Raw genomic sequence first — 14685 nt, 5'->3', positions numbered from 1 at the left:
TCTCATACTCAGGATGTTCCTGTTAATATAAGAGATTTTGTTTCTAAATCTATTAGGAAGGCTATGTCTGTTATTCCTCCTTCCAGTAAGCATAAAAGGTCTTTTAAAACGTCTCATTTCTCAGATGAATTTTTAAATGAACATCATCATTCTGATTTGTCTGTTTCTTATGAGGATTTTTCTGGTTCAGAGGATTCTGTCTCAGATATTGACACTGATAAATCTTCATATTTATTTAAAATGGAATTTATTCGTTCTTTACTTAAAGAAGTTTTAATCGCTTTAGAAATTGAGGATTCTAGTCCTCTTGATACTAAATCTAATAAGCGTTTAAATTCGGTTTTTAAACCTCCTGTAGTTACTCCGGAAGTTTTTCCTGTCCCTGATGTTATTTCTGAAGTAATTTCTAGGGAATGGAATAATCTGGGTAATTCTTTTACTCCTTCTAAAAGATTTAAGAAATTGTATCCTGTGCAATCTGACAGATTAGAGTTTTGGGACAAAATCCCTAAAGTTGACTGGGCTATCTCTACTCTTGCTAAGCGTACTACTATTCCTACGGCAGATAGTACTTCCTTTAAGGATCCTTTAGATAGGAAGATTGAATCCTTTCTAAGGAAAGCTTATTTATGTTAAGGTAATCTTCTTAGGCCTGCCATTTCTTTGGCTGATGTTGCTGCAGCTCTCACTTTTTGGTTGGAGGCTTTGGTGCAACAAGTGTCAGATCATAATTCTCATAGCATTGTTAAACTTCTTTAACATGCTAATAACTTTATTTGTGATGCCATCTTTGATATCATCAGAGTTGATGTCAGGTGTATGTCTTTAGCTATTCTAGCTAGAAGAGCTTTATGGCTTAAAACTTGGAATGCTGATATGTCTTCTAAGTCAACTTTGCTTTCCCTTTATTTTCAAGGTAATAAATTGTTTGGTTCTCAGTTGGATTCTATTATTTCAACTGTTACTGGGGGGAAAGGAACTTTTTTACCTCAGGATAAAAAATCTAAAGGTAAATATAGGGCTGCTAACCGTTTTCGTTCCTTTCGTCAGAATAAGGAACAGAAGCCTGATCCTTCCCCTAAAGGAACGGTTTCTGTTTGGAAACCGTCTCCAGTCTGGAATAAATCCAAGCCTTTTAGAAAGCCAAAGCCAGCTCCCAAGTCCACATGAAGGTGCGGCCCTCATTCCAGCGCAGCTGGTAGGGGGCAGATTACGATTTTTCAAAGAAATTTGGATCAAATCGATTCAGTCTTTGGATTCAGAACATTGTTTCACAAGGGTACAGAATAGGTTTCAAGGTAAGGCCACCTGCAAGAAGATTTTTTCTTTCTCGCATTCCTATAAATCCAGTGAAGGCTCAGGCATTTCTGAAATGTGTTTCAGATCTAGAGTTGGCTGGATTAATTGTGCCAGTTCCAGTTCTGGAACAGGGGCTGGGGTTTTACTCAAATCTATTCATTGTACCAAAGAAGGAGAATTCCTTCAGACCAGTTCTGGATTTAAAAATATTGAATCGTTATGTAAGGATACCAACATTCAAAATGGTAACTATAAGGACTATTCTGCCTTTTGTTCAGCAAGGGCATTATATGTCCACAATAGATTTGCAGGATGCATATCTGCATATTCCGATTCATCCAGATCACTTTCAGTTTCTGAGATTCTCTTTTCTAGACAAGCATTACCAATTTGTGGTTCTGCCGTTCGGCCTAGCAACAGCTCCAAGGATTTTCTCAAAAGTTCTCGGTGCCCTTCTATCTGTAATCAGAGAACAGGGTATTGTGGTATTTCCTTATTTGGACGATACCTTGGTACTTGCTCAGTCTTCACATTTAGCAGAATCTCATACGAATCGACTTGTGTCGTTTCTTCAAGAACATGGTTGGAGGATCAATTTACCAAAGAGTTCATTGATTCCTCAGACAAGGGTAACATTTTTAGGTTTCCAAATAGATTCAGTGAAAATTGATTTCAGCCTGTCGAAACCTTCAGTTTCAATCATTCCCTTCGGTAGCCTTATGCATGGAAATTCTAGGTCTTATGACTGCTGCATCGGACGCGATCCCCTTTGCTCGTTTTCACATGCGACCTCTTCAGCTCTGTATGCTGAACCAGTGGTGCAGGGATTATACAAAGATATCACAGTTAATATCTTTAAATCCGATTGTACGACACTCTCTGACGTGGTGGACAGATCACCATCGTTTAATTCAAGGGGCTTCTTTTGTTCTTCCAACCTGGACTGTGATCTCAACAGATGCGAGTCTGACAGGTTGGGGAGCGGTATGGGGATCTCTGACAGCGCAAGGGGTTTGGGAATTTCAGGAGACGAGATTACCAATCAACATTTTGGAACTCCGTGCGATTCTTAGAGCTTTTCAGTCGTGGCCTCTTCTGAAGAGAGAATCGTTCATTTGTTTTCAGACAGACAATGTCACAACCGTGGCATATGTCAATCATCAAGGGGGGACTTAGTCCTCTGGCTATGAAAGAAGTATCTCGAATACTTGTATGGGCGGAATCCAGCTCCTGTCTAATTTCTGCGGTTCACATCCCAGGTATAGACAATTGGGAAGCGGATTATCTCAGTCGCAAGACGTTGCATCCGGGCGAATGGTCTCTTCACCCAGAGGTATTTCTTCAGATTGTTCAAATCTGGGGTCTTCCAGAAATAGATCCGATGGCTTCTCATCTAAACAAGAAACTTCCCAGGTATCTGTCCAGATCCAGGGATCCTCAGGCGGAGGCAGTGGATGCATTGTCGCTTCCTTGGAAGTATCATCCTGCCTATATCTTTCCTCCTAGTTCTTCTTCCAAGAGTGATTTCCAAGATTCTAAAGGAGCGTTCGTTTGTACTGCTGGTGGCTCCAGCATGGCCTCACAGGTTTTGGTATGCGGATCTTGTTGGGATGGCCAGTTGCCAACCTTGGAATCTTCCGTTAAGACCAGACCTTCTATCTCAAGGCCCATTTTTCCATCAGGATCTCAAATCATTAAATTTGAAGGTATGGAGATTGAACGCTTGATTCTTAGTCATAGAGATTTCTCTGACTCCGTAATTAATACTATGTTACAGGCTCATAAATCTGTGTCTAGGAAGATATATTATCGAGTCTGGAAGACTTACATTTCTTGGTGTTCTTCTCATCAATTTTCCTGGCATTCTTTTAGAATTTCTAGAATTTTACAGTTTCTTCAGGATGGTCTGGATAAAGGTTTGTCTGCCAGTTCCTTGAAAGGACAAATTTCTGCTCTTTCTGTGCTGTTTCACAGAAAGATTGCTAATCTTCCTGATATTCATTGTTTTGTACAGGCTTTGGTTCGTATCAAACAAGTCAATATCTCCTCCTTGGAGTTTGAATTTGGTTCTGGGAGCTCTACAAGCTCCTCCTCCTTTTGAATCTATGCATTCTCTAGATATTAAATTACTTTCTTGGAAAGTTTTGTTTCTTTTGGCCATCTCTTCTGCTAGAAGAGTTTCTGAGTAATTTGCTCTCTCTTGTGAATCTCCTTTTCTGATTTTTCATCAGGATAAGGCAGTGTTGCAGACTTCATTTAAATTTTTACCTAAGGTTGTGAATTCTAACAACATTAGTAGAGAGCTTGTGGTTCCTTCATTGTGTCCTAATCCTAAGAATTCTAAGGAAAGATCATTACATTCTTTGGATGTAGTAAGAGCTTTGAAATATTATGTTGAAGCTACTAAAGATTTCCGAAAGACTTCTAGTCTATTTGTTATCTTTTCTGGTTCTAGGAAAGGTCAGAAGGCCTCTGCCATTTCTTTGGCATCTTGGTTAAAGTCTTTGATTCATCATGCTTATGTTGAGTCGGGTAGAACTCCACCTCAAAGGATTACAGCTCATTCGACTAGGTCAGTTTCTACTTCCTGGGCATTTAGGAATGAAGCTTCAGTTGATCAGATTTGCAAAGCAGCAACTTGGTCTTCTTTGCATACTTTTACTAAATTCTACCATTTTGATGTATTTTCTTCTTCTGAAGCAGTTTTTGGTAGAAAAGTACATCAGGCAGCTGTTTCAGTTTGATTCTTCTGCTTATAATTTCAGTTTTTTTCATTATAAGATTTAAACTTGTTTGGGGTGTGGATTATTTTTCAGCGGAATTGGCTGTCTTTATTTTATCCCTCCCTCTCTAGTGACTCTTGCGTGGAAGTTCCACATCTTGGGTATTTATTATCCCATACGTCACTAGCTCATGGACTCTTGCTAATTACATGAAAGAAAACATAATTTATGTAAGAACTTACCTGATAAATTCATTTCTTTCATATTAGCAAGAGTCCATGAGACCCACCCTTTTTTTGTGGTGATTATGATTTTTTTTGTATAAAGCACAACTATTCCAATTCCTTATTTTTTATGCTTTCGCACTTTTTTTCTTATCACCCCACTTCTTGACTATTCGTTAAACTGATTTGTGGGTGTGGTGAGGGGTGTATTTATAGGTATTTTGAGTTTTGGGAAACTTTGCCCCTCCTGGTAGGAATGTATATCCCATACGTCACTAGCTCATGGACTCTTGCTAATATGAAAGAAATGAATTTATCAGGTAAGTTCTTACATAAATTATGTTTTTTACACCATGTTTTTAACCATTAATTAACTGACCTTAGCTCCTTCTGCCTTACTGGGTTAGCACATGGCACTGGTATTATATCCGAAAATATTACCTTGGAGGTCCTTGCTTTAAGCTTGCTACCTAACTCCCTGAAGTCATTTTTTAGGACACTCCATCATCTGCTGATTCCTTCATTAGTGCCAATATGCACGACTGCAGGATCAGACCTGGACATAATACTCATATGCTAAATCACTTGAAGCTGATGCAGTATAACTGTAAAAAACTGACAGAAAAATATCACCTGAGCATCTCTATGTAAAAAAGGAAGATATTTTACCTCACAATCTCCTCAGCTCAGCAGAGTAAGTTCTGTGTAAAAAGTTATACTCACCTGCTCCCAGCTGCAGGTAAAAATAAAAATAAAAATGAAGAAATGAACAGCAGCCAATCAGCATCAGCAGTTCTGAGGTCATGAACTCTTACTGTGATCTCATGAGATTTGACTTAACTCTCATGAGATTTCATAGTAAGCTTCCTTTACCTGATTGGTGAAATAACATGAGAGTGCATGATGCTCATCCTTTCAGCTGTCCCAGGACAGACATACTAAAATGCTGCCTAGAAATCCTTTACAATGGGAGGTGGCTACTGAGGAACTTTTGAGGTAAAATATCTTTCTTTTTTACATAGAGATGTTCAGGTGATATTTTCTAGTCAGCTTTTTACAGCTATGCTGCATCACTTTCAAGTGTTTAAACATTTGGGCATTATGGCCCTTTAAGGGATCTGCATATCAGCCTTCCTAGTAATAGTCTCCTACAACCAACAGCTGCCTCAGGCTCAGACTTGTATGCCCCTCTTCCATGACTAAAGGATTGTTCACTATAGTATGCCCTGCTTCCATGACTGATGGACTGCTTTAATATAGTATGCTCCTCTTCCATGACTTGAAGGGCTGTTCACTTTACTAGGCAAAACAGCCCTCTCTGACATTGCCACCCCTGAACTGATATCCCCAACAGCCTCACTCAATTTGGCAAGTCTGTTCGGTGTACCAGCTCAGAACTACTGGCCTGTTTCTTCCACTTACTTTTACTTCCTCTTCTATTTGTGAACCAGCTACTTCCCGGTATCTCCCATCTGAATCCTCTCCATTTCCACTGCTAAAACCATGAAAAACCTGTTCAGTTATATCCATTTCCCTTTCAAGTGTCTGAATATCACGCAGTGTTGCAATTCGTTCCTCCATACCTCTAATATGAGCTTCTAAAGAGACAATATGCTTACACTTGCCACAGACATATGATCCCTGAAGTGGCTGCTCCAGTGATGCAAGCTGTACACTGGGTGAGATTCTCACACATTTTTACTACTATAAAAGAGTTATATTCACCTTTGGTTATTCCAATCCTTATTTGCTCTAACTCCCTTAGTTATCTAACTCTCTATGCTTAAACAAAGAAACTTACTTAAACAGGGAAACTGAATGCAGCAAGGCTCACAGAGTTAATTAACTAAATTTGCAGAGTAGGCCCACACAGGTGAAACTAATCCCTCCCCTAATTACACACACAGGAAGATAGGCAGAAAACAAACAGGAAATGGTTAAAAAGCAAGCTAAAATAAAAACATAAAAATGTAAATCTTTGCACACCTAATGCAGCAAACAATTTTAAATCTCCTTTGTTATCTAACGCTATACATAAACAGAGAAACTTACTTGAACAGGGAAATTGAATTTAAAAGCAAAAATGGGAGAGTCAGTTGCATTTGACGCCAGATGTTTTCTTTTACTGTGCCGCTTGAGACTGGGCGCACAGTGCACCACCACGGGAAAGGAGGACAGAAGCTTTTTTATTACTACGCCAGACTAACACTGAGCTTGCAGAGCACCTACCATGCTCAGAAGACTGACAATTAACTAAGCATGCAATGCACCCGCAGTGCTGCCAGTGATGAAAGAACTAGACCGAGTGTACTGTAAGTACAAAAGGTCACAGGGAGGGAGGGAGGCAAACATGGTTTTGACCCAAATCCCTGACTTTGCACGAATATTCCTAGACTAATTAATGTTGTTTGGAAGGTAACGGTAGTCACACCAAATACTGATTTGATTTAGATTTATCTTCTGTTTACTTACTTCTCATTTTGTTATTTAGTAAAAAATATACTCTTAACACTTCCAGCATTCTTACTTTACAGCATTTTTTTACACCTGTCTAAAACTTTTACAATGATAAAATAAGTGTGCTAAAAATTGTGTGAAAAAGAAAAATAGCATCTCCTAAGCACTCAACAAGATTATCATATCTAGGTCTCATCCCCCAAATGGGGGTAAATAAAACTTAAAACCTAAATATTTTAAAATAAATTAAAAAATAAGTAAAAATAAACTGGTGAGTCCAATCCAAGCAACCACACAAATTCCAAACCGTGTCTATTAATTCTATTTGCCCTATGCAAACACAACATGGATAATTAGCCCCATTGAAATAGGTGACCTGTTACATCTCCACATAGGAGCAAAAGGGATCAGCGATCTGCTTTTCTCACGTGTCACTCCAATTTAATTTTTTAAAAACACTGGCTATTCCTGTGGTAGTCTAATGCTGTCCTATAAAGAAAAAATCCAATGAATTTCAGTTACCATAAAAGAGTGGCCTTGGCAAGGAGAGGGCAATGCCAGTGACGCCTGTCACACATTTATTTTTACAGCTTTGTCAAAGGCAATAATACCCACTCTACTCTATGGGCATATATGTATTCATCCAGCCAATAAGGTCAGTTATTCTGGAGAACCAAGTGTCATTCATAGCACAAATGTGGTCATCCATGCAACCAATCATAATCTGTTCCTGTACACACCCAAATCTATCCTCAAATATTAGGGCGTAATTCCCATACATTTCAATAACCTCTCATTATGAAGCCCGGGAACACTATCAATAAAGGTTTTTCATAGTTCGATAACTTCTACTTAGAGAATAACAGTTATATTTTAATTCTTTACCCCCATTTGATTGCTTAGGAGATGCTCTATTTCTTTTTTTTTTGTATGAAAAAAAACCAAAATCAAACATATCAATGCATATTCATCCAAAGGGAGATGATCCTAACTGTGAAAAGTTTACATTATCTTTAGAGGGGAATGAAACAAAGTATGTGTGTTGGCAAATGAGTCATGGTTGAAGTGACGGAGCCTGCTTAAAGGTTATTTTGGTGGGGAATGGAACTGAATCTTTGAATAATTAAAAAAAAAAAAAAAGTTATTAGATTAACTATCACTAGTATTAATATGCGTTGCGGTGGCAAGGCTATTAACCAATCAGATCACTTAATACAACTGTCTTCCCACTTCACAGTATTGACAGTTAATATGTTGGTGTGGTTGGAGTTATATTGCTTAGTGATGAGGGCAATTAATATTTTGGTTCCCTTCACAACTGCTTATTTCTGTGAAACATGATTTTCTGCATTATTAAACATAACAAAGTGGAGGAATTGACTTGATGTGTCAGATGACATGCAAGTATCAATGTTAGTAACTGCTTCCTGGTGCCAGGTTTTGATTGCACAAAAACAGCAAATATCTCGTTAGTTGTATCTAGCCTTTGTATTTGTGATTTTATATAATTAAACATGATAAACTCTGTATGATTGTTCTTTTAGCTGTTGTGTTCCTAGCTACCCATATGTAAAATAATACCAAGCTATTGACATTTCTTTAAATCATACTGGTAGCGAATTGAACTGGTGATGATGATAATTTCTACAACCTGGCAATGGGGTTATGGGGACATATTGGGTAATCCATTAGGGGTCTGTAATCATAATTTTAAGAACTCCTGATTTAAGGATTTAGAGCGTAGAGTTTTTTTGTTTGTTTTTTAATAGATGAGTTTTCAAAAAGTGTTTTAGGAGGTTGGAGAGAAAAGGAAAGCAATAGAGGAAATCCTGTTGTAAAGAAAAACAGCATATATATATATATATATATATATATATATATATATATATATATATATATATATATATATATATACACAATGTATGGAGTTAATCTGGTTCAATCAGTTTTATTATTCTTCAAAAAAATCCATAACTCCTGAACTGACCTTATCCCTAAAGACAATAATCGCTGGAGTTGTACACCCTTGTGTTTTCTATCTTATATAATGTGTCATATATGTGTAGCGGAGGGGAAGGGCCTCTAAAGACATTTGACTTCACAGATTTTCTATAATGGGATGGTAAACTGTTTACCAGGTGGTAGAGAAATGTTTCTTCATGTGCTATGAAGAAATTTATCAGTGTGTAAAAAATAGTCACAGATATTCGTAGGGCTTTTGCCCCATGCTAGCATTTGTGCAGACTCTTAATCAGTGCTTATGGGGCTAATGTACTGTAGATAATACGTTGAAGTATACCAGATGTAAGCCAATAAAGGGAGTTAATTTGCAGCTCATTGTTATTTAACCATGCTGACTGGTACACATGCGATTATTTTTTACCCATCATTTTCCAGTATTATGTTTGTCTTATTGAAATTCCTGTTTAGAATTGTAATGTTCTACTTCTTAAAATGTAGTTTTGTTTTATTTCATTTTTTCTATTTCAAAATTGTACACCTTACTTGTTCATAACTGTATCGTATCCACGTTTTGACATTTTGCACTCTAATTTCTTATAAAATATATAGATACCTCACTTTGCTATGTCATAACCATTTTAACCAATCATTGGCAGCAGACATTTCTCAGCTTTATTTTCCCTGTTTTGCTTCAGCATAAAATACTGGTCTCATCACTCTTTTTATACTCCAGCTTTTTCTTTCTATATTATTACCAGCTCCATCCCTTGAAAAGAGAACAAAAATCATGTGATATTGTAATAAAACTATACAGATTTGGTTGCTATAATTATGTACTTGCACATTCCCAGAATATTATCACAATAGCCCTTTTCATCACTTATTATGGGCAGCACTGCTCTAAACAACTAGCACCTCTTGGATTTTCAACAAAATGGAAAAGACCGTTAACCTGCTGAATAACTATGTATATTTTCTCCTACATTGGTGTATCCGGTCCACGGCTTCATCCTTACTTGTGGGATATTCTCTTCCCCTACAGGAAGTGGCAAAGAGAGCACACAGCAGAGCTGTCCATATAGCTCCCCTCAGGCTCCGCCCCCCCAGTCATTCTCTTTGCCGCTCTGAACAAGTAGCATCTCCACAGGGGTGGTAAAGAGTATGTGGTATTAGTTGTAGTTTTTTATTTCTTCTGCTAGAAGAGTTTCTGAATTGTATGCTTTGCAGTGTAATTCACCCTATCTGGTGTTTCATACAGATAAGGTCGTTTTACGTACCAAACCTGGTTTTCTTCCAAAAGTGGTTTCCAATAAGAATATCAACCAGGAAATAGTTGTTCCTTCTCTTTGTCCTAATCCAGTTTCTAACAAGGAACGTCTGTTACACCATCTTGATGGGGTTCGTGCTTTAAAGTTTTATCTAAAAGCAACTAAAGACTTCAGACAAACATCGTCCTTGTTTGTCGTCTATTCTGGCAAGAGGAGAGGTCAAAAGGCGACTGCGACCTCTCTGTCTTTCTGGCTGAAAAGCATCATTCGGTTGGCTTATGAGACTGCTGGAAGGCAGCCTCCTGAACGAATTACAGCTCACTCTACTAGAGCTGTGGCTTCCACATGGGCTTCCAAGAATGAGGCTTCTGTTGAACAGATTTGTAAGGCAGCAACTTGGTCTTCACTGCATACGTTTGCCAAATTTTACAAATTCATTACTTTTGCTTCTTCGGAGGCTATTTTGGGGAGAAAGGTTTTGCAAGCAGTGGTGCCTTCCGTTTAGGTTACCTGACTTGTTCCCTCCCTTCATCCGTGTCCTAAAGCTTTGGTATTGGTTCCCACAAGTAAGGATGAAGCTGTGGACCGGATACACCAATGTAGGAGAAAACAGAATTTATGTTTACCTGATAAATTTCTTTCTCCTACGGTGTATCCGGTCCACGGCCCGCCCTGGCATTTTGGTCAGGTTTAAATTTATTTTTTGTAAACTACAGGCACCACTGCACCTTGTGGTTCTCCTTTTTCTCCTAACCGTCGGTCGAATGACTGGGGGGGCGGAGCCTGAGGGGAGCTATATGGACAGCTCTGCTGTGTGCTCTCTTTGCCACTTCCTGTAGGGGAAGAGAATATCCCACAAGTAAGGATGAAGCCGTGGACCGGATACACCGTAGGAGAAAGAAATTTATCAGGTAAACATAAATTCTGTTATTTATTAGTGCTGAACACTTGTGTTTTGTGTGGCGCAACATACTCCTTTACCGCTGCATTCTGTTTCCGTTCCTGGCCTGTCTTTTTATGGCGTGAAAACCCAGAGTAAGAGAGAATTGATGAAGGGAACTGTCGTGCTTGCGATATTGTGAATTCATTTTCAGAGCTATTATTTTATTCAATTATTGTGAAAAAGTTTTTACATATAGGTATACAATTCAAGATGGACACAAAGGACAATGCACTATCACACTGGTTACATACAACCATACAATCTGGTCTCATCATTAACCATCATAGCAATGTGATACTTTTAACAATATCACACTGTTTTTCCTTTTTCTCTTCTGCTTTGTGTAACATTCAGCTTAAGACAAGAGTCATGAGTGCAGCCCGATAAGATAGGGAGGCTTTGCCATTTATTTTGTTTGGAGATATAAAACTTTTGTCAAAAAAGCATTTCAAGTTTTTCTACATTTTTCTGATATTATTTTATCCCTCTATAAGCTCCCTTTGTTGTTACTGTGACTGATAATGAATGCTGCTTATATGCTACCTTTATGTTAAAACTTACTTGTGAGCCTTGCCATGTCAGCTTGCACCATTCTTACCTACTGTGTCATGTGGTGTTTGTTCTTCGCCTTAACCTCCCAACTATTTTTCTTGTTAATGTTTTTCAGTTCCAGTACTCAAGATCTTCTGACAGACCAGAATATTATGGTCTGTTAGATCCCAGATTTGTTAATGCTTCAGACATCTTTGGCTTTGCCTTTAATATTTTTATGCCCCGGGTGTTCTGAAGATTAGAGTGGCCCTAGATTTAGATATGTTTTTCTCTATCTGTTTATGCAGTTTTTATTGTTATACATTCATTTCACATCCGTACACTTTTTTGTAAACTGTTACAGAATGGGTTTGAACAAATAGATTTTATTTTACATTCAGTTGTTTTTTTGTTTTGTTTGTTTTTAATGGAATATTAAATTACATTCCTCTTTCTGTTTTCTTATTTTCAGAGGTTTATTCAGTATTTGGCGTCTCGGAACACACTATTCAATCTTAGTAATTTTTTGGATAAAAGTGGATCTCATGGTGAGTTTTTTTTTCTTTTTACATACAATTTGAAACTGTAAAATGTAATCTTTATTTACTACACAGTAAAAATATGATTTTGTACCGCCATATAGATAAATATGTTAGCAAGTTATCTTGCTAAAGATGTCTAAAGGTCTATTCAGCTTTCACCGTTTTGGTTTTGTCTTCATAATATTACTTAATTCTTGATTTCCCATTCTTGTTTCAGATGCAGACATATTAAAGGGACAGTCTACACCAGAATTGTTATTGTTTAAAAAGATAGATAATCCCTTTATTGCCCATTCCCCAGTTTTGCACGGCCAACATTGTTATATTAATATACTTTGTACCTCTGTGATTACCTTGTATCTAAGACTCTGCAGACTGACCCATTATTTCAGTTCTTTGACAGACTTGCATTCTAGCCAATCAGTGCTGACTCTGTAACTCCACATGCGTGAGCACAATGTTATCTATATGGCACACATGAACTAACGCCTCCTAGTTGTGAAAAACTCTCAGAATAAATTCAAATAAGAGGCGGTCTTCAAGAGCTTATACATTAGAATATGAGCCTACCTTTGTTTAGCTTTCAACTAAGAATACCAAGAGAACAAAGGAAAATTGATCATAAAAGTAAATTGGAAAGTTTTTTTATTCTATATAGGCACTCACAAAACAAATATAAAGACAAAGCATCAAGTGTAGACTCCCACCACGCACTGCTATACAGTTCCAAGATGATCACTTTAATTGGTACTCACAAGATAAATATACAACTGTGTATGTCTATTGTGGGCTACAACTCGCTACTACTTGGATAAATGTCACTTCCATTTCCTAGTATATCCAGTTTCGGATCACTTACTCAGTTCAAGCGGCCCCCATGGGAGAAGAACACTTGGCCAGTAGCCCCCAGATACTTTGAGTTTGATACCCATGGTCTAGACCCTCCCTTTAAATCTGTAACTAACGTACTAGATTGTAAGCAGAACAGGTCAAACCAAATTTATTGTGTAAATTGCCTTATGGTGTTGGGAAATTCTTCAAATTGAGCTGTCTTGAATAATACATTTTAATGGACTGCTGATACTCTTTGTTTTAAAGCTAAAAACAAATTACGCATTTCTAAAAACTCATTCTTAGTCCCTTTTGCAACAACACAAACTGATAAGTGATTTTGTCCCATGAGGAAGTATCGTGAGAACTGATAATGAATTGGCATCTATATGTTAATACAGAAAAAAGCAAAATATGTGCTACAGGGAGACTTAAAGGGACACTGTACCCAAATTTTTTTTTCGTTATTCAGATAGAGCATGACATTTTAAGCAATTTTCTAATTTACTCCTATTATCAAATTTTCTTCATTCTCTTGGTATCTTTATTTGAAATGCAAGAAAGTAAGTTTAGATGCCGGCCCATTTTTGGTGATCAACCTGGGTTGTTCTTGCTGATTGGTGGATAAACTCATCCACCAATAAAAAAGTGCTGTCCAGAGTTATTTTTAAAATAAAGATAGCAAGAAAATGGCATGCTCTATCTGAATCGTGAAAGAAAAAATTTGGGTTCAGTGTCCCTTTAAGATGGTTGATCTCCGACTGAACATGCACATGCTGTAACTCCGTTCTAAAACGTAGTTTATCTCAATGTTTTGTGTGACATCTTTACAAATCTATAAATGGTTTCAGGATTTGTTTATTTTATTAACATATCAAAATTACACAGGTTGGGTAAGAAATATATAATTAGGTAAGTGAGCTTATAAGTTTATTTATTTATATCTATTTTATTGGCACCCATTCCAACCCATTAGCTTTTGCCAGGAAAACATTTTTTTTTCTATGCCATTGAATTTGAAGTGCCACTGTTTAAACTGGTTAAGGTGTCTGATGTTTTTAATGCGGTATAAACCAAGTTTTTTTTCTTATACTAATAACTGATAAGCATGTGGCAAACTATGAAAAAAATGGCTTTTCTGAAGAAGTAAAAAAATGAAGGCTAGCTGGTTCAGCATTGATGATGGTGCCTTGTGTGTCTGAATGCAGGAAGTACGCTCAAGATGTGTGTGTTTAACAGTTTAGTGCTGTTATGATTAATGATTTTAAAATGATGATAGTAATGAGTTATAGCTCCCAGCTATACTGGATATTGCAGGATTGTCATGGGATGGGAGCTCTCCCACAGCTTTCCCTCACATCAGCACAGATGTTCCATTTGCTAGATGAAAATCGGTGACACCGGCTCCACCCACAGCATAGCATGACTCCTCCTCAACCCCACACACGTCCGACTCCCTCCATGAAACACTCACTTCTCCACCCACAAAACACAGGTGTACCACATGTCTCCCTCACCACTCTGCCTTTGGAACTGTTGGGAGGTATGCACATTTTACAGTTTTGAAGGGGTGATTTGAACTATGTATTACATTTTCTGTTAAAACCACATTTGCCATGTGAAACAGGCCAAGATTGTTTTTGAAATGATCAGAGACTCTTAAATTAAGTACATCTGACAATCCTACAAAAACAATGTAAAATATTATTTCTGATGGATTGGAATACCACTGTTGAAGTTGTTTAATGCATAGTATAAAGTGTTTTGTTTTTTTGTTATGCAATAGACCCCGTTGATGAATGAATTGACCTTAGATGATGTCATTTTCAAATCTCATTGATTAGAATGTTTTTATTTTTCATTGGACTAGTTGAAAAGAATGAAAAACATTTGGATGTTCTAAGC

General features: G+C 37.4%; 1 protein-coding gene across 1 annotated transcript in view; it reads left to right on the top strand.

Annotated features, from left to right (window-relative positions):
* The window catches only part of SNAP91 (synaptosome associated protein 91), a 466999-nt gene that overhangs the window by 240378 nt on the left and 211936 nt on the right, over positions 1 to 14685 (top strand). The window contains exon 4 of the mRNA XM_053710488.1: positions 11880 to 11955. Coding sequence (XP_053566463.1) covers positions 11880 to 11955 — 76 coding nt within the window. The remainder of the gene's footprint in view (positions 1 to 11879; positions 11956 to 14685) is intronic.

The sequence above is a fragment of the Bombina bombina genome, chromosome 4 (assembly GCF_027579735.1).
Source record: "Bombina bombina isolate aBomBom1 chromosome 4, aBomBom1.pri, whole genome shotgun sequence".
NCBI lineage: Eukaryota > Metazoa > Chordata > Amphibia > Anura > Bombinatoridae > Bombina > Bombina bombina.
The sequence above is the reverse complement of the archived record's forward strand: the minus strand, read 5'-3'. Positions and strand labels throughout refer to the sequence as shown.